The sequence below is a fragment of the Quercus robur genome, chromosome 6 (genome assembly GCF_932294415.1).
Source record: "Quercus robur chromosome 6, dhQueRobu3.1, whole genome shotgun sequence".
Lineage (NCBI taxonomy): Eukaryota > Viridiplantae > Streptophyta > Magnoliopsida > Fagales > Fagaceae > Quercus > Quercus robur.
Window position 1 is genome coordinate 33,104,637 of NC_065539.1, and position 26,644 is coordinate 33,131,280.

At 36.3% G+C, this 26,644-nt stretch overlaps 2 protein-coding genes across 2 annotated transcripts; one reads left to right on the plus strand and one right to left on the minus strand.

The window, feature by feature from the left end:
- Positions 1–5,347: 5,347 nt before the first annotated feature.
- LOC126690102 (F-box/LRR-repeat protein At1g55660-like) lies at positions 5,348–6,108 on the plus strand (the record flags this gene model as incomplete). Its single annotated transcript, XM_050385234.1, has 1 exon — positions 5,348–6,108. A coding segment is annotated over exon 1 (669 nt), but the record flags the coding sequence as incomplete, so codon positions are not given.
- A 7,683-nt stretch (positions 6,109–13,791) lies between these two features.
- On the minus strand, positions 13,792–18,298 carry LOC126688485 (NADH dehydrogenase [ubiquinone] 1 alpha subcomplex subunit 13-B). Its single transcript, XM_050383189.1, has 3 exons — positions 17,982–18,298; positions 14,242–14,313; positions 13,792–14,139 (listed from the first exon to the last, which is right to left on the minus strand). The coding sequence occupies exons 1-3, from the start codon at positions 18,194–18,196 to the stop codon at positions 13,995–13,997; spliced, it is 432 nt and encodes a 143-aa protein (XP_050239146.1). The 5' UTR covers positions 18,197–18,298; the 3' UTR covers positions 13,792–13,994.
- Positions 18,299–26,644: the final 8,346 nt, after the last annotated feature.

The window sequence follows — 26,644 nt, forward strand, 5'->3', positions numbered from 1 at the left end:
TGTGTTGGAAGATACAAGTCCAAATTTTGCTGCTCTGTTTTCAATGGTTGCATGGTGTATTTGGGTTAGACGGAATAAATTGAGAGAGAAGCAGCTGGTGTGGGATGTAGGGGAAACGGCGTGACGAGCTTGGGAGCTATTGCAAGAATTTCGGGACGTTCAGGACAGCCCATCTCGGACCTTCGTTCAGCACTTGAGGCAGAACTGGACGCCGCCGGACTTAGGAGTTTATAAGCTCAATTTCGACAGCGCCATCTTTGAAGGTTCTGCAAGAGCGGGGTTGGGGCTGGTAGTGAGGGATGCTAAAGGTATGATCATCGCTACAATGTGCCAGAACATCCAACTTCCTAGTTCAGTGGACTTGGTCGAAGCCTTAGCCGCTCGGAGAGCTATCCTATTTGCCCAAGAGCTTTGTCTTGCTCACGTGGTGGTGGAGGGTGACTCACTGAAGGTCATTACAGCTATTAATAACCCACAAAAGAATAGGACACAGTGGGGTCATGTTGTTGAAGATATTAAAAAAGCCAGCTCTTGGTTCCAAACTTGTGGCTTCTGTCATGTCTATAGGGGAGGCAATAGTTTAACCCACTCCCTAGCTAAAAGAGCAGTTTTATCTGCTGATTTAGATGTGTGGTTAAACGAACTACCATAGGATTTAATTGATGTATTTTAGTCTGATTTACTTTAATAAAATTGACTTACCTGTCCCTCAAAAAAAAAAAAAAAAAAAAAACCTACATGCCTAATAAAATAAAAATACTAATAAATTTTTTTAATAAAATTAAAAAATTGTTTCATCATATTTAAATAAAAAAATTAAAATGACTAAAAATAAAAATCTTTTTTTTTTTTTTTCGCACTTTCATTTCTATTTTTGCAGTTTCTTCTCTTTCTTGCAGGGGCGGAGCCACCTATAACATGGCCCCCCCAAAACTATTGTAATCCTCTGTAATAATATATTAGTTTGAGGTGAAAAAATAATCTGGGCTTCTACCCCCCGCCCTCCACCCCAAAATTTAAGCCCAAGTTCATGGTTTGTATTTTCTTTCCTTTGAAATCTGCAATGTACAGCCAGTTCAATCCACTGTTGGTTTCTCAAATTAATAGACCCCCACCCAAATAAAACATAGCCTTTTACCAAAACCTATAATAAATGCCTAGCTGGCTGGAGTCCTTTCTGTATATATTTTAAGAATATACAAGATTGCATTGTGTTCTTTGTATATTCAATTGTTAAAGTGCAATGTACATAGGCACTGTTCAAACTTATGAGGTTTTTTCCCCCACAAATTTGATCTTTTTCTGATCCTGTTACTTTTTCTCTAGCTAATTTTATCTTTTACTATTTGGATCTAGTTGCTTGATAAGTTGTGCTAATATTAATTTGTTTTTAGAAGAGAATTTGGGCTGCCATAGACATAAGATTTATTCATTTTTTAAAAACGAATTGAAAAAGAAATTGCTAAGAATTGCCCAATAGAATTCATAATGAATAAAAAAAATTTTTAATGAAGGATCGACGTTGAGCATAACTTTTATATAGGAGATGCCAAGTTTTATTTATTTATTTATTTTAATAATTTTAATTTTGATACATGTTTATAGCAAATTAGAAAAAATTTGTCCACTCATTTGAGTTTAGATGTATTATTATATTTTAAATTTTGTCAGCTTATTTACAATACATTTATGAATTATGACGAACATACAAATATGTAACTCGACCCTCCCATGTAAAAAATCCTGGCTACGCTCCTCTTTTCTTGGCAACCAAACACAATAGTCTCTCAAATATTTCTCTCTTAAAAGCTTTCACAATCTTGGACCTATCATTTCTCACTCTCTCTCATTGATTCTACTTCTAATTCTGAACCAATACATTAACAGTGGATACCTCAGAGCTACGAGGACCTCAACATATCCAACACAGAGTTTGAGTGGAAGAAACGCTGTGAAGGCTAAAACCCAAAAAAGCCCTGAATCAAATCCAAATCCCAAGACGAACTCAATTCCAAACTCAAAAATAGTACCCCTCCTTCCTCTTCCTTTTTGCAAAACCCATATTCCAAGAGTTTATTAGATTTAATGGATTCATCTAGGGGTAAACTAATTTGGAAAGGAAAAAAAATAAGTTTAATTTTTTAGATTTTAAATTTTATATAATTTTAGGTTATTTAATTACATAAAATAATTAGATCCACATCCACATGATATCATTTCATTGGACCAACCACATGTGGTAGGTTTAGGTGTCATTTAACGGACACATCAGCGTCTTTCTAACAGAATGACTGCCAATCAAAACAAACCATATCGTTAGAGACAAATCAAATTTTTAAACAGGGCAAAATCCAAAAACCCTTATTAAGGCCCAAATGATGTGTTTTGTCCTTTAAATAAAATATAAAAAAAGCCAGAAATATTTTTCTAGTCCTTACATTTTGGCTCCATTCCCATTTTGATTCATACTTTTCTATTTTACCACTTTTAGTTCTTAAGATGAAAAACGCATTTCATTTTGGTATCTACCGTCATCTCACTAACGGAAATTACTTATGTGGCAAACAACATGCACTTTTGGCACATAGAATGCCTATGTGGCCTTTAAAATTAATAATAAAATTTTTATTTAGCATTTAAATAATGCCACATCAGCATTTTAAATATTTAAAAAAGCTATGTTATTTTTTTATTAGAAAAAAAGCTACTTTAGAAGAACAATTTAGACAAAATTCTAAAGTTGTTTCTCAAAAAAAAAAAAAAAAAAAAAAAAAAAAATCTAAACTTATGATTTATTTAAAAATAAATTAAAATAATTTTTTTTTTCTTTTCATTAATTTTTCGGAAGAACATGTTCATGTTCTTTGTGTTCTTCCCCAAAACATTATTGATCATGTTCATGGCAAATTAATCCTTTTTTTTTTTCTTGTACTTTCTTTATAACCAAACACATCAAAATTCAAAAGTCGGATCAAACAATAATCAACCAATTAATATCAATAGATCTGCATACTAGAAATTTGAACCAAACATACACTAACAAAAATCAACAGATCTGCATCCTTTTTGTTCACAAAATCAACACCAATCTCCCAATTAGAAAACCACCAATCCACCAAAACACAAAATCATATCCAACTTGGAAACACAAAATCATATTCGCCACAAACCCATAAACTCATATCAACAAAAATCACAACACAAAAACCCACCATCGGAATTCGCCACCACCTATCTCCACCACCAAGCTAAGAGATAGAGAGATTAAAGAGAGAGACCCACCGATTTAAGAGGGAGACACCGATTTGAGAGAGAAAAAGAAATAGAAACAAAGGTAGAGTCTTGTATTTGAAGATGAGTCAGCGAGAGAAAGGTGTTGGATAAATGGGTTATTGTTTTCAATTAAAATTAAAATTGAGATATTTGGGGAAGAACTCCGGTGAAGAACATGACCAAAAAAATGATGAAAAGAAAAGAATATCTTATTTTAATTATTTTATTTTATTTTATTTATTAAAAATCATAAGTTTAGAATTTTGTTTTAATTGTTTTTTTTTTGACGTGGCATTATTTAAATGCTAAATAATTTTTTTTTATTTTATAATTTTAATGGCCACATAGGTGTTTTGTGTGCCAACTGTGCACTCTGTTTATCACGTAGGTTATTTTTTGTCAGTGAGATGACGATTGGGACCAAAATGTAACATTTTTTTTTTTTTTTTTCATTTTGGGACTAAAAGTGGTAAAATAGAAAACTAGGAACCAAAATGGGAAGGGGGCCGAAATGTAGAAACAAAAAATGTATTTCCGCAAAAAAAAAAAAAAAAAAAAGATATACAAAATTTATACTTGTGGGACTAGAATCTCTCTCTCTCTCTCTCTCTCTCTATATATATATATAGCCAAAGCTTAGAGAAAATCCAATTAGATTTTAATTAGATTATCAATTTTGTGTCATGTGCCCTATTTAATTTTTGATTTTGTGCCAAGTGAATTATTGAGTATAAAAATTGAAGAGTCCAAATCCTATTAGATTCTAAATTGGATTTCAATTGGAGTCCAATTTTCCTCTACATGTTCATCTAAATTTTTAATTTTTATGGCAAGTGAATTATTGGGTACAAAAACCGAAGAGTTTAGAACCAATCAAATTCTAAATTATATATATATATATATATATAATGAGAAACCATTACATATTTTAGAAATGTATGGTTTAAAAAAGAATATAAGCTAATACTATGTATAATTTGAATTGCATTTCAAAAAAATATATAATTTGAACGGTGATTGTTTTTAATTGTACTTGTGTATATGCATGGGGCTACACACTAGTGATAAAAAAAATAGAAAATATTTAGGTACTCTTAGAGTACAGGAATGGCAATGGGTTGGAGCGGGCTGAAGGATGGGGTCTTCGCCCCTCCCCCACCCCACATGACAGGAAAAATTTTCTTACCCCATTCCCGCCTATTGGGGCCTTGCGAAACCCTGCCTCAACCCGTAAAATTCTACATATCTCCCACAAAGATAATATAGAATAATGGGAAAGACAAAAAAATTTACAAGAATAAAATGAAACAATGAGTTTTAAACTTCCAAGCCGAATAAAGTATATGCTAGCTGAATAAAAAATTACATGAGTACAAAGTTCAATATAGGTTAGATGTTTATCAGTAGATTACGAAAATGTCTATCAATGTAGGTTAATGTATGTATGTTTGTTTAAATAGTAATGTTTTAGAGTATGAAAAATTTACAATTTAACCCTTCTCAACGCGGGGTGAGGTGAGGCAGGGTGGATCTAAAAAGTCTAAACTTATCTCCGCTCTGCCCTATGGTACGGGACCAAAATCTCGCCCTATTCCCATCCCACCACCTTTGCGGGGAGGGGATAACCAGTGCAAGATGAAGCAAGGCGGGTCAAGCGGAGTAAGGCAAAATTGTCATCCCTAGCAGAGTTTAGTAAAATAGTGCTAATTTATCTCAAATTCATAATAAACCTTACCATGAATTTAATGAGTGAATCCTACCATGAATGTAAGAAGAGTGAACACTGTTTTCTGTGTTATGAGAGAAACCTAAGAATTTCTCTAAATAAATAAATAAATAACAAGCAAAACAAAAACTCAGCGTTTCAGCGAAATAGGGCATCAGTAAATTATCCTTCTTCGGCTCTGCCTCACGGATCTCTTCCTTCACAACCCTTCTCCTATACAAAAGTTTTGAACCGACTTTCTCCAAAAAAAAAAAGGGTTTTGCACCGACTTCAAATCCTTTATATCTCTCTCTCAGGAAATTCAAACCAAAAACCAAAAATCACTGGCTCTCCGTGACTTTAGATTCCCAATCCCAAAAGAAGTACCTGTTTTTTGGGTTACTTCAAATCCTTCACTTTAACCCAACAAATACTTTTTCTTCTTCATCTTACTTACCTTCATGGCCAACTCCTCTATATCGAAACGCCAGAAACTCTATTGTAGAGAAGAAACAGTGGGTGCGGATAGGATCAGTGATCTTCCGGATTGTCTTCTCATTCACATCCTTTCATTCCTCAGAACCAAACAGGCCATCCAAACTAGCAGGTTGTCAAGTAGGTGGAAACTCCTCTGGACTTACGTCCCAAAACTCAACCTCGACATTGACAGTTTTCCAGAGTTTGAGTGTGACAAAGTTGGTTCGATTATCAATTTTGAATGCTATGTGTCCCAGGTTTTGGCTAAACACAAAGCAAAGTACCTCCGAAATTTTCGCTTGAAATACGAGTTATATCATCAGAAACGTCTTGACAGATGGATTTCCACCTTTACTACTTCTGCTCTTAACCTCCAGGAACTTGATCTCCAGATTATCAATTGTCCTACTACTCCTACTGACTGCTTTTGGAAGTTGCCACATAGCATATTCTATTGCAACAAATTAGTGGTTCTGAAAATAGAAGGGCACATTGTTCTCGATCCTTCGTCTTCATCATCCTTTCAACTCAACACACTGAAGATACTGCGTCTTGAAAGTATTACTTTCGCAAATCGCTACTCTTTCGTGACACTCCTCTCTTTTTGCCCAGTCCTTGAAGATTTGACCTTGATAATAGATGATTATAAGGAATTTAAATTTAAAATTTGTGTACCTACTTTGAAAAGATTAAGTGTCTCCTATTTAAATAACAAACTCAAAATAGACACCCCATCTCTTGAGTACTTTGATTTTGAGGTAGTGTCATCCTTATTTATTTTTTGTTCTAACCACTGTTACAAGCTTTTATATATGTTGTTGTGCTTAAAATCTCTCTTCCTGCAGTGTCAACGCAGCTATGGTTCGATTTGTCCTACCAGGTTCCAGAATTTGGTCTGCCTGGTTTTCAAATATAATGGGCATAACTTGAGTGTGCTAAAGGCGTTGCTCCTACTGGCACCTAATCTACGAGTTGTTTTAGTTGATAAGGTTAGTTTAGTTAATCAAAGGATTTTTTATTTATTTATATACTTTTCCCTAAATTTAAATTATTTATCTGTTGTCATAAGAAGTACCGTAACCATGTGTCGTGTCATCATCAGATTGCTAAAGGTCGTACACAGAAGTTATACTGGACTGAGCCACCAAATGATCCTAATTCTTTGTTATCACACCTTACAACATTTTACTTTAGAGGATATAAAGGATTAAAACATGAAGTGGATTTTGTAAAATTTATTCTAAAGGAGGCAAGAGTATTGAAGGCAGTGAGAATCGAAGTTCATCATCGTTCTAAGTCGAAGAAAAGTGTTTTTGAGGAACTATCCATATTCCCAAGGCGCTCTAGCACATGTCTACTTTCAGTTAAATAAAATATGGGTTTGATATCTCTCTCTAAACTAGTTTATAAATGGTAGTCATCAATAAACTCCATAGGCATGTTACAAACTTGTTTTTTTTTTTTTTTTTTTAATGGTAAATTATAAATCATTCTCTCTTAACTTGTACATGCTTTCAATTTCCTTTCAAGTTCTTTTCCCCCCTTCATTTTAGCCGTTTGAATTATAAATCATTCCCTTTGTTTCTTGGGTTTGGTGAAACCTTTGTGCAAACACCTTCATAAGAAAGGCATAGTTCTATTTGAAATTACGCTAAAATATCGATAAAAAGGAAAAGCTTCTAGATATACTTGAAGCATACTGGATCTTTCAGTTGGTTGCCTAGTTGTAACAATTGAAATGGTAAAATAATTAAGTGTGTCTATTCAAAGTTTAAACTATAGAAAAAAAAGAGTAAGTTATGTGTACTCCATAGGGGTTAGATAGGCTTCTAATGCACTTTGAGTAGAAGAAATGATAAAACCAAATCTCGAAGGTAAAATTTTTTGGGAGCTTTCATTTTTTATTGGTTTGTCTTTATTAGATAGTTGTATGTCCTTTGCTCATTGATGTGCTTCTTGATTCGGGAGAAAAGGTTCTTAGTCTACACCTACAAATCTCGGTGCTTCTTGTTGCTTCTTGTACAACCTCTTTTCCCTCTCAACTCTTTCTTTTTTATCCATGGCACAAGCTCGAAGTTTACGGAATCAAAAGTTGAGTTGCTTCCTTTTTCTGTTGTCAAGCTTCTTCCTAGTTTCTACTTCGGTGACATCATTACTAGCTCTTCCCCCTCTCCATTCTGTATTTATATATGTTTTAAATGTTGATTAAATATATGTTGGGTTGAGCTACAATGATAGAATGAGCAACTTTATCACATTGTTGGCTTAAAAGCATCGATCTAGTGATGTTGGCAGGCATTTGTGATCTTTCTTGGCGCATTCTATTTTTGTTTTAATCCGAATAAGAAAACCTGTTTTTTAGTAGTTGATTGCATTCAATATATCAGAATTGTTGCGAGTTCTGCTTGCCTACCCTTTCTAGTATTTGGGGTTTCTCATTACGCCGATTTGTGTAGTTTATTGTTTCTCTAGCTTGCTATTATGGTCTTTTGGGTAAAGAAACACTTGACTAATACTATTTTTAATTTTATATCACTATAAAAGTTAAGAGAATACTGTTTTCTAGTTTATAGGTTGAAAGGTTTTTGTTGTGTATATTGGGATGATAAGAGCATCCATATCAATATAAGGAATTTTTTTTTTTTTTTTTTTTTTTTTTCATTTTACACATCTAAAACCTACTTTTTCTATTTTATATACCTATTTTTACAAAAAAAACCCACATCAATTTGTCTATTATAGACATTTATTCAAATAAAATATTCATTCCTTTAACAGTGTCATCTCTCTCACAAATCCAACACAACCCACACACGGTCATCTCTCACAGACCCGAAACAACCCAAACAACCACACAGCCACCATTGGAACAATCGAAACCCACCACAAGATTGACACCAGCAACCAATCGGAACCCATACAACCCAAAGAACAACCCAACAGAAATAGCCCACCACAACAAAAAAATAACCAGCAACCAACAGATCGGCGATGGGAAAAACCAAAAAAAAAAAACCCAGCAACCAACAGATCGGCAATGGAAGAAAACCTAGCAACCAGCAGATTAGCGATGGGGAAAAAACCAGAAAAAAAAAAAAAAAAAAAAAAAAAAAAAAAAAAACTAGCAACCAACAGATCAACGATGGGGCTTAGGTCGGCGAGAGAGTTGATTTGAGAGAGTTGATCTGATGAAATGAGAGAGAGTTGATCGGTGAGAGTGAGGTGAGAAAGGAAATGAGAAAAAGAGGTAGAGAGAGGAGAGAGAAAAAAAGAATAAAAAAATCATTTACACAGTTATGATGTATATTTGCACATTTTTACAAAGACTGATGTGGGTGTTTTTTGGGTTGAATGTGCAAAATTGAGGACTTTTTGCATTTTACACATTTTTGTAACCACTGATGTGGTTGCTCTAAGGCTATTGTTCATGTACCTAATATATAGCAAAATGCTAAAAATAATATATTTTTTGTTTTACAACCTAATGAATCAATGAATGTGATTCGTTGACTTTAATAGCATAATAAATATGAATGTCTCAATAACTTTTTTTTTTTTTTCCTTTCTGTCACATGAGTTTTGTAATGTAATAAAAAACTTGTAGTATACCTAACATTAGTCAAAGTTTAAAGACATAAGTTACACAATCATCTTAAAGGCATAATGAAAAACCTACAAACTTTCAAATATTTTTAAAACACAACTCTTCAGTTGCTCGAATAGCTTTGAACAACCTTGTTAAAAAAAGAAAAAAAAAAAAACCCTAAGAAACAGTTTAACCATGTATTTATAAACTCTTGATCACCCTTTCCTTGCAAGCCGATTTTTAAGGGTGGGTTCTACCCATGGGTTTGTAACATTTACTATCAAAAAACCAACCACCACGTCGAGTAATCAAATATAGTTTTGAGTATATGATTAAATGAGTTGCAATTTTGTGGTCGGATCTTGGAAGCGGTGACCTAGAGGCTAGATTAAAATAACTGATAGGTGAGTGGAACTACCAAAAAAAGAGAAAGGGTTACCATTGGGTCACTGTCGATAGCGTGAGTTGTCATGGATGTCGGTTGCGGAGCATGGTGATATGTTATAAACCTAGTGTCCCATATGGATTAAGTGTAAGCTTAACCATATATTTATAAGCTCTTGGGCACCCCTCCTTGCAAGCCGGTTTAAGTCGATTTTCAAGGGCGACTTATACCAATGGGTTTGTATCGTTTGGCAAAGCCAACCACCACGTCAAGTAATCAGAAGTAGCTCATTAAGTATGAGATCAAATGAGTTGCGGTTTTGTAGTCAGATCTTGAAAGGGGCAACTTTGAGGCTAGATTTTATGTTATGATCCTAGTGTCCCACATGGATTAAGTATAAGTTTAATCGTGTGTTTATAAGCACTTGAGCATTTTCTCCTTGCAAACTGGTTTATGCCAGTTTTCAAGAATAAGTACCACCTATGGGTTTGTATAATTTGATATCAGCAGCTAGATTAAAATAACTGATAGGTGAGTGGAGTCATTAAAAAGAGAAAGGACTACCATCGCCAGTAAAATGAGAAAGGACTACCATTAGGTTAGTCCCACATGGATTAAGTGTAAGCTTAATCATGTGTTTATTAGCTCTTACACACCCTTTCCTTGCAAACTGGTTTTCAAAGATGAGTTCTACTTATGAGTTTGTATCATTTGGTATCAGAACCAACTACCAAGTCGAGTAATCGGATGTAGCTCATTAAGTATGAGATCAAATGAGTTGCGGTTTTGTGGTTGGATCTCAGAAGGGGTGACTTAGAGACTAAATTAAAATAACTTATAGATGAGTGGAGCCTCCAAAAGGAGAAGGGGCTACCATCGGCCATTGTCGAAAGAGTGAGCCGTTGAAGCCTCCAAAAAGAGAAAGGGCTACCATTAGGTCAATGTCAATAGAGTGAGCCATCAAGGACGTCGACTGCAGAACGTGGTGGTATGTTATGATCCTAGTGTCTCACATGGATTAAGTGTAAATTTAACCATGTGTTTATAAGCTTTTAGGCACCCTCCCTCAAACCGCTTTTCAAATGTGAGTTTTACCTATGTTTCTATAACAATCTCCCTTTTCATAGTATGTGGGACTTATACATTTGTGAAAAAGAGGTCTTTAATTTAGTGAAAAAAGAAAAGAAAACAAAAAACTTCAACAATTTACAAAAGAAATATTAGATAATAAAATTTATTTTTAAGCTGAAGACAAATTGATAAATACCCCTTTTTTTTTTATAGCGGCTTTTAATCTTTTAGGATTAATGCTCTGTTTGGATTAAGAGGGCGTAGAGTGGAGCGGAAGGGAAGGAAGAAGAATGATTTAATTTACCCTATTTAGATGTTTTTTTAAGGGAAGAGAGAGAGAGGGGGGGGGGATTTGGAGGGATTTGGGGGGCTTGTAAGAACTTCTAATCCCTTATTTTTAATTCCCAAAAATTGGAGAGATTTGGATTACCTATTTTACCCTTCACCATTTATAGCAATTATAAAATATACATGTAAAAATTTCTCTCAAATCTCTTTTACGTTCTCTATGCCTCTCTCTCATTTCTGTCATGCTGCTCTCTTGCTCTTCTCTCTGACGTTGCTCTCTCACTCTACTTTCTCAGACCCAGCTCTCTTTCATTTAGAGATAAACTCTATCTTTATTTCTCTTGGGTTTTATTGTTTTATTGCTTTTGCTGGATTTTTTCAATCTCTAGTTGGTTTGTGGCTTGAGGTCAGGGACGGAACCAGGATTCATACCTGGGGGGGCAAAGCTTAAAACCAAAAAAAAAATCATGAAAATAAAAACTACATCTATTTCATATTCAACAAAATATTACCTACAAAATAAGTATTTCTTAAACATTTCATATTATAAAAACACATTAACAAAGTATAACATATTAAATAAGTGTTTCTTATTTTGTGCGTGATTTTTGTTTAATCCATATATATATATATATATATATATATATTTTGGTTTTGTAGTTAAAGGGGAATGAATTTTATTTATTTATTTATTTTCTTGTAAGTCAATATCTAAATATTTTAGAGGAGGAGAGACAAATATATATATAAGGGCAAATCTTAATTTTTTTTATATTAGTTTTTTTTTTTTAATTGGGGGGGGCAATGGCCCCCCTCTTGCATAGTGTAGGTTTGTCCCTGCTTGAGGTATGTATACTACACATATTTGGTTTATGAATTATGTAGAAATTGTGATTTCTGACCTGATGGTTTTTTTTCCTAGAATTTTAAAGTTTGGAAGAGTTACTCACAATGTGTTTGATTATTGCTTGATTGATTGTGTATACTATGTGAGTTTGATTTTTTGGATGAGAAATCAACTTTTGATTTTAAAGACAATAAGCTGCCAAAGAACTTGAAAGTGCTAACTCAACACCAAGCCTCCCCCATCTTTCTTATTCTTTCCCTTTGACTTGCCCACATCCAAAGCCACCTCCTCCTTGATTTCACTAGGCTACAAAGCCATCTTCCAAAAATCTTTATAATGAAAATCTATATTGTTTATGAGCAATTGACGATCAAAAGTAATTAGTATTATCACTGTAGCAATTGAGGGATTGGTTGTTGCGGGGTCTGGTTGTACAGGGCCTTCCATGAATCCTGCCAACGCCTTAGGCTGGGCATTTGTGAACAATCGGCATAACACTTGGGAACATTTTTATGTTTAGCTTTGATCTTTCGATTTCTCTTTATGTCACCAATCAAGCAGAAGAAGGCCAAAAGAAACAAAATTTGTATAAGCTCGTCAATGTTTTAAGAGTTTAATTCCTTCTCTTTTTCTTTTCTTTTTTACCTTTAGTAGCTTTATAGCTTAAGAAATAGTGATATGATTTTTCACCTTTTTCACTCTAAAATACATGTTCCTTTCTTTTTGTTGTCACATACCCCTATATGCATTGTACATGACCCTTGAACACCATGGACCAATATTGCTAGTTTATTTTCAAATAAGGGTTGAATTGTTAATTTAAATATATTTAATCATTTCCTCTCATTCCCATTCTAATTTTTAAAACATCCAAATCAGAGGAGGAGTTAATTATTCCCCTCCCCCTTTACTTAATTTTAAAAACATCCAACCAAGATAAAGGATAATCATTCCTCTCTGCTTTCCTCTCCATCCAAACTTCTAAACATAATATAAGTGATAGTTTAGTAGTAGGGGTACCTTTTGTGATGGCTTATGGTTGTGATTCAGAGCCCCCCTCCCTTCTCCCACTATTTTTCTATAAATAAATAATTAATAAAAAAGAATGTTTTTAGTATTTCAATATGCCTCTTGAATGTTTATTTGAAAATTATATATCTCCTCTCATTTATTTATTTATTTATTTTTGAGAAGAACTCTCATTGAATTTTGTGATAGAGCAATTTGAAAGAAAGAGAATTTATCTTTTTATGTCCGCTCTATAGAGTGAGTGCAAAAAAGTAATTCCAAAATGTAGAACAGTGAAAAATGAAGAGAAAAGATGATGAAAATAAATAAATAAATAAGGGTGGGGATTGGGCTTGGTCTTGAGCTTGTTTTTCACCCAAATTGAGCCCTAGCCTAACTGGCAAAAGTAATCTCAACTGAAAATAGCCCAACCGAAAATAAAGCCCATAAGATCTTCCCGCAATTGCCCTTTACTATATTGTTAAGAGAAATAATGTCAAAGTAAAAAACAATATTATTTGCATCTTTGTTATCATAAACCCAACAAGGAGTACAGGCATAGAATCGTTTTTTCAGCTTCATACAATCCAAATAAAGTAAAAATTCTTAAATTCAAGGAGTTGAACTCGTCAGATTGCCAAAAGAATTCCTTTACTCATTGATTACTTTTAATTTCACTTTTACATCTGCAACTATACAAATACAATTACACAAGGAAAGATTTCATGATCCTTTGTACTAGCGTAAGATTCAATTAGACTACTTTTTTTTTTTTTTTTTGAGAAACCGATTAGACTACTTGGAACGTATAATCAAAGATAAATTCAACATGGATCAAGCAAACATTTTAAAATATTACTAGTGAAGCTATTTCACTGATATTGGAATTAACGGATACATCAATGCTAAATGCAATGACAAGATGATGTAGGTTTTTTCCCCCTACTACTAAGTATATTGGCATTGAACTATTTGGCTGGCTAGTCCATCTAGAATTTTCTTTACCCAAATATACATCGCTCTCGAACAGCCACAACTGCAAATCAAAGCATAGTGTGACGAGTTGGTTTTCCCATGACATTACCATAATATATGTTTGACGCTTCTGATACCGTTCCTTCAAGTCCAAATTTTAAGGCGAATATAAAGAGTAGAAAACAACTTGGGAGTAACATTAAACAATAATTGTTGTAGTAGCATTTGCAAAGCAGGTTTTGAAAAGTTTCAAATACATTTTTATTTTCACTTCAACAGGGCCTGAGACGGAGTAATATAAGAAACTTGCATGAAGAGAAAACAACCAACTCTTGATGATTAAACCACCACCACATAAATAACTGCAGTTAGAATGGTATCACCAGACCTCAGAACGGAGCTCGCCTGTTGATGGGGGCATCCATCTCCCAGAGTGATACACATTTTCACCAACTTTCCAACCAGGCACATCTTTCATTACTTCCGCCTCATACTCAAGATACTTCTTCCACTCTTTGACAAATCTATAGAAGGTAGACCAACAAAATTCAGTATTCTAAATTTGAATGATTTAATAATAAGGCATGGGTAATGGAAGAGGAGTATCAAATATGTTATCTGTTTACCTTTCGTCTTCCTCAGCTTGAATAAGAGGCAGTATGGCTGTCCGAGCAGCATATTTTTCTTCTTTAAGTCCCCTACAAAATGAACAGTTACATGTATCATTAATTGCTTTTCACCTTAAAACAATTACATGTAACGGGCAAACGTAGCAAGTGTTGGCCCATTACATATATCATTAATTGTTTTTCACAATATCAGTCAATAGCACAGGAATAGTATACAGGATAACCAAATATATCATATATGACAAGATATATAGAAAGACATTATATAGTCCAGCTACTAAAAATTCATACTTCCAATCCAAACTCCAAACTAATATCTATATATATATATATATATATATATAAAGAGGGGAGGGGGGTGAATTTTATGTAATACAGCAATGGGAATTGTTTCTAAAGATGACATACCTTTCTCATTGAATATTAAGACAGTTGAAACTCAAGTGCTGTAAGTATGATTAAAAAAAAACCAGAGATTCAATGGAGTACTACAATGGAAATTGTCAGAGTTGGATTTTCCAATCCTATGGTTCATTGATATAAATCATCTTGCTCTCCAGGACAAAAAGTCTACTCAATCTTAAGAACTTTCTGGTTCATAAAGAAGTTAAAAATCAAGGCATTTAATGTTTGTTACTCCCCATGAGTAAAAGCTATTAATGAACCATGCTCACCTACTCCTAATCTGCAAGACCCCACAATATTGGCAGTGAAGAAATATTTTGTCAATAAGTAACAAGTCTCATTTAACAAAAAGTGCAATGAGAGACATAACCATGGTACTTAGGATGTATACAAGATAAATAACCTAAAAGAAAACTAGCATCTAAGATTCAAAAGATCAAAGAAATCCAAAAAATTTGAGGAAGAGTGTGGATTCAAAAGAGACCTTAAGAACAATAGCTTTAGCCTTATTACTAGTAATTTACAGCCATCACCCTTTCTTTCCAAAGACACCACAATATACACAATGTCATAGACGACCAAATTTCAGTACTAATATGTTTACTTAAGTGTCCCCTCCATAGTTTTCAATAGAACAATCACCATAGTTGGCTGACCCTCACCCATCTAACTCCAAACTTATAAGGTCTTAGACCATATAATTAATTGACTTGCCACTTGCATGTAACTTGTTTCTAGAGCTTCATATGCTTCATTCCATTGGAGAGATTGGTCGTGATCAAACTTCTTAAAAGAAAATATAAACGTTATTTTGATTTTATGGGGAGTTTTGGATTACCAGATGAGCTTAACTAGTGCTCAAGGACCCAAAGAACCTGACCCACCCACCCAACTCAAAGGTTCGAAGGCAGATTCAAAAAATGGTGGGTCTGGCAGATTTTTGGTTAAGAAATTTAAAATTTATCGATTTCATGTCAGATATTGGATGAAGCAAAATCTCACCCAACAAACCCAAGTTACCAAACCCACTGATAATATAATGTTAAGTGAGATTTATGTTAACAGGGCTTGTAGTTTAAGGCTGGAAATCCAACCCTACCTGCCATGTGTGATAGCCTTAACCTTCTTCTTTTTTCCCCCTCATTTCTCCTCAATCAGATTAGTGTTCTCTCTCCCTCTTGCGACTCTCTCTGCCTCTCAATCTCTTCTCTATCTATCTCACTTAGTTTGCAACAACACAGCCTTAACGCCACCGTTTACCTCACACTCTCTTCTATCCTCTCTATTGACAGTTTCTGTCACTCTCTTTCCCTTTGACATCACATTTGCTCTCATCCAGACAGAAATCCCAACGATAATGGGCAACAGTGACTTATGGTCATGGCTTTCTTCCACCTTGATGAGGACAACTTAAGCTCTTGCCTTAGATTATTATGGGTTTTATTTTTTATTTATTATTGTTTTTTTCATATAGCTTAAATCTATTTATATCTTTTATAGGCACTGGACCTATGTTTTTACTTCTGATGGCGGATGAGAGTGAAGGATTGAAAATTTGAAAGGAAATTTGTATAAATACAAATTGTTTTTGGTTGTTGGTTATGGAGGTCTGTCATAACCAATAACCTGACCCAGACCCAGTTGGCCACCTAAAGGTTGGGCGTGGATGAAACCGTCCAATCTGCTGGACAGCCATGGGTGGGCGAGTTCACAACCCAAAGGGGTTGGTTGAGTGACTGGTTAAGCCCCAACCCAAGCCTGACCAACCCTAATCACCCCTAAGCTAAACTGGGAAAATAATTAGAGGAAGCCAAGTGCTACTAAATTAACAATGACACAGGTGTAACTTTGACCCCCTTATGTGATGGAATTTTTTTATTTTTCACCACAAAAATGGGCATTACTAGAAACTTGTTGTCTTTAAGTGGATCGAAGGGTAGCTTGGGTGTGGTCCTATGCTTCAATGTTTTACATGAAAAGCCCACTCTCAAGACTTGAATCCTCACACTTGTGCTTGGTACCCTGTAACTTTTTTTTCATCACAATAGTTCTAATATTCAAATCAGAGGCAGCATATATCAAGACAAATTGCATTAAGATAACTACTCCAAAAAGATTCTTATAGAGAACAAAAAACAAAACAGTGCTCTTTTGTTGGAATGAGCACACCCAATCAAATGAACAATTTGAGGTCAACGATGAAAATTATTTTACCTTTTGATTTGTGCTATTTCTTATTAATCCTTATAAAAATTATATTAATTTAACATTACAATGATCACTTTGCTTCACTGACTCTCCACTTGCTTTCCTTGTGTAAGACAATAAGATTTACTTCATCTGGTGCCTAAGTGGGGCTAAAGCATCATAACATGCAGCTATTTATTACTCGTAGATAATTGTGATGAGAATTAGCTCCATTCGTTTCGAATGTTTGGTAGCATTAGAAAAAATGAGTCAAAAGAAAAACTATATTTGGTCAACATAAAAAATATGGCTTTTTTTAGAGATTATTTTCCACTAATTTTTTTTGGAAAACAACTCTATTTCACAGCAGACTAAATAAGGAAAGTAAATAAGGAAAGTTAGGAGATCGTTTTCCAACTCATTTAAGGTTGCTACCAAATATAAGAAAATGAGATACTTTTATTGAAAATGCTTTTTGGAAAATGACTCATTTTCTAGAAAACATTAACATCGAAACAAACAGAGTTGATAATGAACACCATGACGTGATGCTATCTTGGGCAATGAACAATTTAATTTTGGTATATTGATTGATTGAAATTTGAAGCATCTAAACGTGTAAATTTTTCTATATGGCCAATCTGGATGTCTTCTTAATAATTTCTTCTCTCATGTGCCTCAAAATCCTCATCATACAATAAAACATATACCAAAAAATGTCTAAGCAACCCAGCATTTTACTCAATAGAGCACTAACAGGTTTTACCTTTCACAATAAATCATCATTTGATATCGACACATTCTTGGTCTAAGAATCTTAAGACCATCCGAATTCTAAAAATGATTCCTTCAAAAATCCTAAAAAAGAGCAATTCAAAGTTCGAACAGTGACAACTCAAAAAAAAAAAATTTTGAAAATTCTCAAAGAATTGCGAAAGCCATAAAGACCCATCTCATTTCTAAAGGTTATCTCAAACCCACAAATCCAAAAACACCAATATAAACAAACAGAACAAAGATGTATGCATAATAGACATGTCCATTAGCCTATTTCAAAAAATAGAGAAAACCCAGATGAGAAAATCCATAAACTAAAACAAAAACAAACAGAAATCAGTTAATTTAGGTTGAGAAAAATTGCGGACCTTCGGATCTTGTTGCCCTGACCGAGCCGGTACATGCCCCAGGACCAAGCACCGACTGCGACGAGGAGGATAGCCATGGCGCTGGGACCATTGCTGGAGATCCGACGGGCGTATCGGACCGGAGCGAACCCGCCCGGTGGGGGTCCGTCTTGGAGGACAGGCATGTCCCTCACGCTCGCCATCCCTGGCTTCTTCCTTATCTGTGCTTCGGTCATTTTTTTTCTTTCTCTGTGGGATTTGGTGAAATGGAAATGATGTGAGGTTTGCTGGGTGGAGATTGGAGAAGAAGAAGAGAGCGAGGCTTATGTGTGGAGTTATGCTAGTCTGTTGCTCTGTGTACGAGAGTTAGACTTTTTGGGTCCAATTGGAAGGAGCCAAGTGGTCTCTCATTTTGTCGCACTAACACTGGCTTGGATGAACTATTATTTATTAGTATTTTCAACCAAAACATCTGAATTCAAATTCTCCAAGAAAAAGTGGGTTTCAGTTAACTCAACTGGTAAAGTCATTGATGATTGTATAAGAGATCTGGGGTTCAATCCCTGTCTACACCAAAAACTGATTGGTGTTTTGGTTTGATGATAAAGAGCTATCATCAGGAGCGGATGCCATAAGTTGAAATTCTCAAAAAAAAAAAAAAAAAATTCTCCAAGAAAAATAATTAAATAAAACAATTTAGGGTAATTACCTTTTTTATTCCTATTTTATCTACCATATTTCAATTTGATCCAAAACCTTTTAATTGTGTTAATTTGGTCCCTAACCTTTCAGTACCATGTCTATTTAATCTCTACCGTTATCTTTTGGATGAAAATTGATAACGTGTTTAATAGCCAAAATAAAAAACTAGCTTCTGTTGATGTGAGAATAAACTAAAATTTTATTTTTGACATTTGCCATGTCAGTAATTTTCATCTAAAATATAACGGTAGGGACTAAATCAACACGACACTGAAAGATTAAGAATCAAATTGACATAATTGAAAAGTTAGGGACCAAATTGAAATATGGTGTAAAGGATAGGGACCAAATATATAGTTTACCCTAATAAAAAATACTTATCATTTATAAAATCAACTAACTATCGCACATTTTTTGTGCAATGGTCACTTTACAAGTATAAACACTTGTAAGTGAGGGGCAAAAGCCGACGAGAATCATAATTGAGAAGCAGCTTATATTTGTATTTAGAGAGAGTAAAACTTTAAAAAGTTTTATATAAGACAGTAAGCTAAAAAAATCTAAAGAAAAAATTATTGTAAAGCAAGCACTAGACGTTGGTTTGGGGTTTTTGAAAATGTCCACTTTGGAAAAAAACAAGGGTTTAAAAGTATATTTAAAAAAAAAAAAAAAATTGATGAGATTTTTTAAATATTGTTGAGATTTGTTTTTGTTAATTAAGCGTTTGGATAGCATTGGTATAGAAGAATTCTTTTGGTGTACATTACCAAATATAGATTTTTTCTTTCGTTCATTCCAAATATGGACTTAACTATTTTGCTAATTTTTTTTTTTTTGGTTAAATTACAAATTATACCCGCATATGTTTTCAATTTAGTTTAATTTAAACCTTACACAAGGTTTCTCCCAAAAAAAAAGTTTAATTTAGTTCTGTGGGCTAGAAAATTCATGGCCCAGGCCCGTCCTATATCAAGGCCCAGGGCCTGATCTGAGGAGACCAATTGTCAAGGAAGAGTTTAATGCACGGATATGATAAGTGAAAAGACTGCTCATACTGTAGGAGAGAACTCTGTGCCTGACAAGCCCCTATTCTTGACCAAGCTATTCAACCTTTACGTCTACTCCCAACCACTTGAGGTATGGGCGGATAGGACAAGTCTTTTGCCCCGAAGGTAAAGCTCACACGTGGACCCTAAAGAGAGGGAGGAATACGAGTATAAAAGGAAATGAAAGCCAAGAGAAAAAGGGGAGGAGAAAGGGAAGACCTTAATGCTCCTTAGACCAAGTCTGAGGAGTCCAACCCCTTAGGCTACGAAGCTGTAGGGCTTGGATGTTCAGGCTGAACCCTTTTTTGCATGAGTCCCCCTAAAATCAGGACCGGACCATCGCCCCGTGATCAAGGGCAAGCCTTTTAAGTCCACTCTCTACAAATCATATTGTGAGGGATCTTTTTTGTACGAGTCCAACGTCATTCTTGGGCCGTTAAATAATCGTGTCCCTACAATTGGCGCCGTCTGTGGGAAGGCTTGTGCGTTGGCGCAGGTGGCGTTTGAGTCAACTCTCTAGCAAGGAGAGATTTGCGGGTTTTCCCCCATTTCCGGTGACATGCAGTTGTCGTTCCGACATAAACTTCTGCCAGGGGCTACGTCCTGCAGTGCCAACGGCACGGGCAGCTCTAAGGGCTTCCGGCCTCAAGCCAACTCTCCCCGCCATGGTCAAGGGGCTGACCTTCGAAAAAGCAAATAAGTACAAAAAAGTACTAAAAAAAAAAAAAAACAAGTTTTGGACAGAACCAAGGCCTTGCATGGTCCTCGGACTCAAGTCTATGGGGAAACCAAGTACTCAAAAGAAAAAACACAAGTTTTGGACAGAACCAAGGCCTTGCATGGTCCTCGGACTCAAGCCTATGGGGAAACCAAGTACACAAAAGAAAATCACAAGTTTTGGACAAAACCAAGGTTTTGCATGGTCTTCGGACTCAAGCCTATGGGGAAACCAAGTACTCAAAAGAAAAAAACACAAGTTTTGGACAGAACCAAGGCCTTGCATGGTCCTCGGACTCAAGCCTATGGGGAAACCAAGTACACAAAAGAAAATCACAAGTTTTGGACAGAACCAAGGCCTTGCATGATTCTCGGACTCAAGCCTATGGGGAAACCAAGTACTCAAAAGAAAAATCACAAGTTTTGGACAGAACCAAGGCCTTGCATGGTCCTCGGACTCAAGCCTATGGGGAAACCAAGTACTCAAAAGAAAATCACAAGTTTTGGACGGAACCAAGGCCTTGCATGGTCCTCGGACTCAAGCCTATGGGGAAACCAAGTACTCAAAAGAAAAAACACAAGTTTTGGACAGAACCAAGGCCTTGCATGGTCCTCGGACTCAAGCCTATGGGGAAACCAAGTACACAAGAAAATCACAAGTTTTGGACGGAACCAAGGCCTTGCATGGTCCTCGGACTCAAGCCTATGGGGAAACCAAGTACTCAAAAGAAAAAACACAAGTTTTGGACAGAACCAAGGCCTTGCATGGTCCTCGGACTCAAGCCTATGGGGAAACCAAGTACACAAAAGAAAATCACAAGTTTTGGACAGAACCAAGGCCTTGCATGGTCCTCGAACTCAAGCCTATGGGGAAACCAAGTACTCAAAAGAAAAAACACAAGTTTTGGACAGAACCAAGGCCTTGCATGGTCCTCAGACTCAAGCCTATGGGGAAACCAAGTACACAAGAAAATCACAAGTTTTGGACGGAACCAAGGTCTTGCATGGTCCTCGGACTCAAGCCTGTGGGGAAACCAAGTACTCAAAAGAAAAAACACAAGTTTTGGACAGAACCAAGGCCTTGCATGATCCTCGGACTCAAGCCTATGGGGAAACCAAGTACACAAGAAAATCACAAGTTTTGGACAGAACCAAGACCTTGCATGGTCCTCGGACTCAAGCCTATAGGGAAACCAACTACTTCAAAGAAAAAATTACGTTGCATGGACCTTAGAATCCCCCCGAGGAGAACTCTCAATTAACAATTGGGTTAATTCCTAAAATGCATGGATTCTCAAGTTTGCTCTCGGATCCTCAGTACCAAAGGGACTGATGCAATATAGAGCAATATGTTACCAAAAACACAATCGGAGTCCCTTACTGCTCGGTTACCCCCTCGGATGAATTATTTAGAGTTTATCGTTCTCGGATGGTCTCCTCGCACTTATTACCGAATATTCAGCTGTTATCTTGGTTAGTTTCCTAAGTTTAATTTACTGTGAATTATCGTTATTATGCCTGGTAATGTCGGTAAATTAAAATTAGGTGGATTCTGTTTTAAAGTTTTCCTGCTCTAAGTATCATTGAAGAAAAACACACATGGAGCACACCCATTCACAAAGTAATATTGCAAAAAAGAAAAATATTCAAAACAAATAAATAAATTTCCCTTTTATTAAAACAAAGAAATAGTGCAGCTTACAATGAGAAGCTGGAATCAGCTTATATTAAAGCTAAGTACATAATCGAAAAGAAAGATACAAGAGAATAAGATAAAGCCGAGGAGGTAGTATAAGAGAATAAGATAAAGCTGAGGAGGTAGTACAAGAGAATAAGATAAAGCCGAGGAGGTGGTGCAGATGAGAGGTTGGCTGTTGCTTCAAGACTTTGTTCTTCCTCAACACTTTTACATGCCCATAACTCAGGCAGCAAAAGAACCCAGCATGGGACCTGCACCGTTGAAGAAAAGGTGCAGAGAGCGCCCAGCCTTGGGCTAGCGCAGCTGAAGAAAAGGTGCAGGGAGCCCAACTTAAGGCCCACACCGTTGAAGAGAAGGTGCCGGGAACCAGAAGTTGAGGAGCCTACACCAAAATTTGCCTGCGACAAGGCAGACGGCGCTGATGGCGGAAAATCTTTCTTCTGACACACCAAAAATCTGGCGTGACCAGAACCTGCTTCGGATTTTGACTAAAAGAGGGGATAATACCGTCCCCACCATGTCTAAGCGGGAAGACACCTTAAATCTGTGCCTCCCCTGCCCAGGCCACATCACTTTGCGTCTCGGAAGGGTTCGGTGTCTCTGTGGCGGGTGAAGTTCCTCCATCTCCACCCAAGCCTCAAACATACGGCGCAAAAGGAAGATGACATCGGAGGAGGGAACTAGATATGGACAAAGGGTTATGATTCTGAAGAGAGCGGAAGGGTTTATATGCCAGGAGAACAACCACTTGTCCTACTTATATAAAGGGTAAGGAGGGGCCATTTAGTTTAATTTAAGCAGATTCCCAAGGCGGGCTGCAGACAAGGCAGCTCCGGCTCAATTTCCCACACCATCCACAACCGTAGGATCTCAAGATCCTCGGGAAGACGCGCTTCGATTGCTGAAACTTTAGGGTACTCGCGAACGAAGGGACGACTCTTGACCTGGCACGTCTCCCATGCAGAATTTGAACGAGTCGTGATGTGGGCCCAAAGTCACCAAAACCCTCTTCCCCCAACTAAAAGTCGGGCAGCAGGATTTTGAGGGGCTATTGTGGGCCAGAAAATTCATGGCCCAGGCCCGTCCTATATCAAGGCCCAGGGCCTGATCTGAGGAGACCAATTGTCAAGGAGGAGTTTAATGCGCGGATAGGATAAGCGAAAAGACTGCTCATACTGTAGGAGAGAACTCTGTGCCTGACAAGCCCCTATTCTTGACCAAGCTATTCAACCTTTACGTCTACTCCCAACCACTTGAGGTATGGACGGATAGGACAAGTCTTCTGCCCCGAAGGTAAAGCTCACACGTGGACCCTAAAGAGAGGGAGGAATACGAGTATAAAAGGAAACGAAAGCCAAGAGAAAAAGGGGAGGAGAAGGGGAAGACCTTAATGCTCCTCGGACCAAGTCCGAGGAGTCCAACCCCTCAGGCTACGAAGCTGTAGGGCTTGGATGTTCAGGCTGAACCCTCTTTTGCATGAGTCTCCCTAAAATCAGGACCGGACCATTGCCCCGTGATCAAGGGCAAGCCTTTTAAGCCCACTCTCTACAAATCATATTGTGAGGGATCTTTTTTGTATGAGCCCAACGTCATTCTTGGGCCGTTAAATAATCGTGTCCCTACAAGTTCCATCCAATGCAGTCCTTTTGTCAACTTCCATCTTACACCTAATTGTAAAGTCCACTAAAACAACATTCTTTTGAAAAGTGAAAATACTAAAACAAATGGTGAGATTGGATGTAACTAAACTAAATGACTAAATTTATTAAAATGAAATATATATATATATATATATATATAACTTAAAGTACTAGATTGAAAATAGGATATAATTTGTGATTTAGTTTTTTTTTTTAATAAAAAAATTTTATTTTGTATTTTTCCCCCTTTTAAGGCATTCATAGCTAATAATAATATTTGAAATACTAATAACTAATAAGTTCATAGAGAGAAATACATTAAAGTATTTTCAAAACCCACAATATATATACAAATAAATACATTTTAGCTATAAAAAAAAACCAATACATAAAAAAAAAAAATTATAAAAAGATAAAATAGAAATAGTCTACACAAACCCTAAACCCTAAACCCTCCAAAAAAAAAAATTATACGACATTTAACGCTCTGTTTGTTTCGATGTAAAATATTTTCAGAAAAATATTTTCTAATTTTACGGTGTTTGTTTTACAGTAAAATATTTTCAGTCAACCAAATCAACTTAGGCAAATTTATATGTAAAATATTTTACACTTAAAATTTTGGTAAAACATTTTACATTTGCTTCCTCTCTCGTACCCCGATACTTAACACTCCATTTACTGCCATAGTCACTTTACGCTCAAACACTCCCAAATCAGATTTCTCTCCAAAAAAACCCAGCATCTCCGATCTCCTCTCCCATCAATCCCAGGTTCCAGGTCTATAGCACCACCGACCGACTCCAGCTTCCGCTAGCACTGCCTATCGTTGACGATAACTCTCCCTTTCACTCTCAAGTTCTGTCTTCCCACAAACCAGAGCCACCAAGCCACCAAGGAGCTCATCACTCTCAGGTTCGTCGGGGCTCTTGCCATTCTCTCTTACCCATCTCGAATAGACAAAGAAAGTCATAAAGAGGCTTCTTGAGAGGTGTGATGCTGGTGGTGGTCAAGGTAGCCTTTCAGCATGATTTGGTAGCGGCGGTCAAATGAGGTGTTGCGGTGGAGATCTGGGTCTTGGCAGGTTGGTTCTAAATTGGATTTTTTTTCCCTAAAATAGAGATCCGATGACAGTGTTTGGGTTTGTTTCGTCGGTCTTGGGTGTTAGGGTTGTTGATGACGGTGGCCGATTGGATGGGATAACAGTGGGTAGGTGGATGATGGTGGCCGATTAGATGAGATTATGGTGGGTAGGTGGATGACGGTGAGTGTGGTGGCTGGATTTGGGGTGGTTGGCGGTTGCTGGCTTTGCAATGGTTGGTGGATGACGGTAACTGTGTTCGTTGGGTTAATGGTGGCTGGCTTTGCAATGGTTAGTGGTGGTGTCTATGAATGTGGTGGTTGGGTTTGTGGTAGCTAGCTTTGCAATGGTTAGTGGTCGTTGGTTTACGTTTGCATTTTCAAATGTTTAGGATACATTAAACGCTTGCCAAACACTTGAAAATGAAAATATTTTACAGTAAAATATTTACATGTAAAATATTTTACATTTAAAAATATTTTACTTCGAAACAAACGAAGCGTAAGTTTCTCAAAAAAAGAAAAGAAAAGAGTTTATTATGTTTTTAAATAAATTTCCCATAACATTTTCATTTTGGTTCATTGTGGAAACATGTCTAGACTAATGGTGTACTTGATTCATATACATGATAGTGATAGTGATATTATTATTATTATATTTTATTATTATTGTGGGGCCAGAGAACTTGTGGCCCTAGCCCACTTTGCTTTAGGCCTCAAGGCCCGAGCCGAGGAGGGATATTGCCGAGGACATACAGTGAAGGTCCAAATGGCCTAGAGATATAGCCGAGGATGATTCTATCCTCGGCATCCCAACGCGATCCTGAAAGAAAGTGCAAGTACGGTATAGGAACAGTTTAAGGAAAAGTTGAACACCTCCACATTGATGGAGAAAGGACCCCTGGACAATATGGCGACAAAGGACAAAAGAAAGGCTGCCATTACTACAATTAAATACTCTGCGTCAGACAGAGTAATGCTTTTCAGCTTTTACAACCACCCCAACCACTTTGGGTATGGGCTGATGGGACAAGTATCAACCCTGGAAAGCTGAACCTACACGTGGACGTTGGAAGAAGAGTAAATGCTAATATAAAAAGAGAAGTAAGCAATCCAGAAAAAGGGGGCTGGGAAAAAAGGCCAAGAACCAGAGCCTCCTAGGCCATACCGAGGAGAAAGACTTCTTGAGCAAACATGGTTCATCTCTGTATGAGTACCATAACTAACCACCGTCCGGTGACCAAGGCCTAGCCTTCCAAGCCCACGCTCTACAAATTATATTGTTTGGGCCCTTAACGTGCGAACTCAATATTATTTTGGGGTCGTTACAAATTGAGTTCTTACAATTATTATTATTATTTTTTTGTGTGTGTATAGAAGTTTTGACATTTACAATTGGCATGAGAGATGAGAATAAGGGTTGTGTCTACAACTACACCATGAGGAGAACTTTGTATTGAAATCTGATGAAAGTTGGCCATTGAATTAGGACGGATAACAAAAGAGCAGCTTGGAGTGTGAATCATGTAGTCAGGGGCAGAGCTACACACATTCCCCCCCCCCCCCCTAAATTTTGGAAATTTCTTTTAGTATATATAATTATTTTAACATTTTGAAATTTTAGCCTAAAAAAATAGGAGTTGATCCCCCAAATATTTGAGTTAGTCCAATGATACTCTTAAAAAAAAAATTAGTCAATTGGTGCATTAGTTATAGAGACAGTGTTTTATTTTTCTCAATTTCATTTTTATTGTAAAATGTGCTCTTAATTTGTTAAATGTACCTTTTTAGCTGAATTTG

Excerpts from the sequence above, each read along its gene's own strand:
- LOC126688485 (XM_050383189.1), bottom strand. The coding sequence starts at position 18,196 with ATGACCGAAGCACAGATAAGGAAGAAGCCAGGGATGGCGAGCGTGAGG. Across the intron at positions 14,314-17,981 it reads CAGGGCAACAAGATCCGAAG|GGGACTTAAAGAAGAAAAAT; the intron begins GTCCGCAATTTT and ends TTCATTTTGTAG. Across the intron at positions 14,140-14,241 it reads CAAGCTGAGGAAGACGAAAG|ATTTGTCAAAGAGTGGAAGA; the intron begins GTAAACAGATAA and ends TACCTTCTATAG.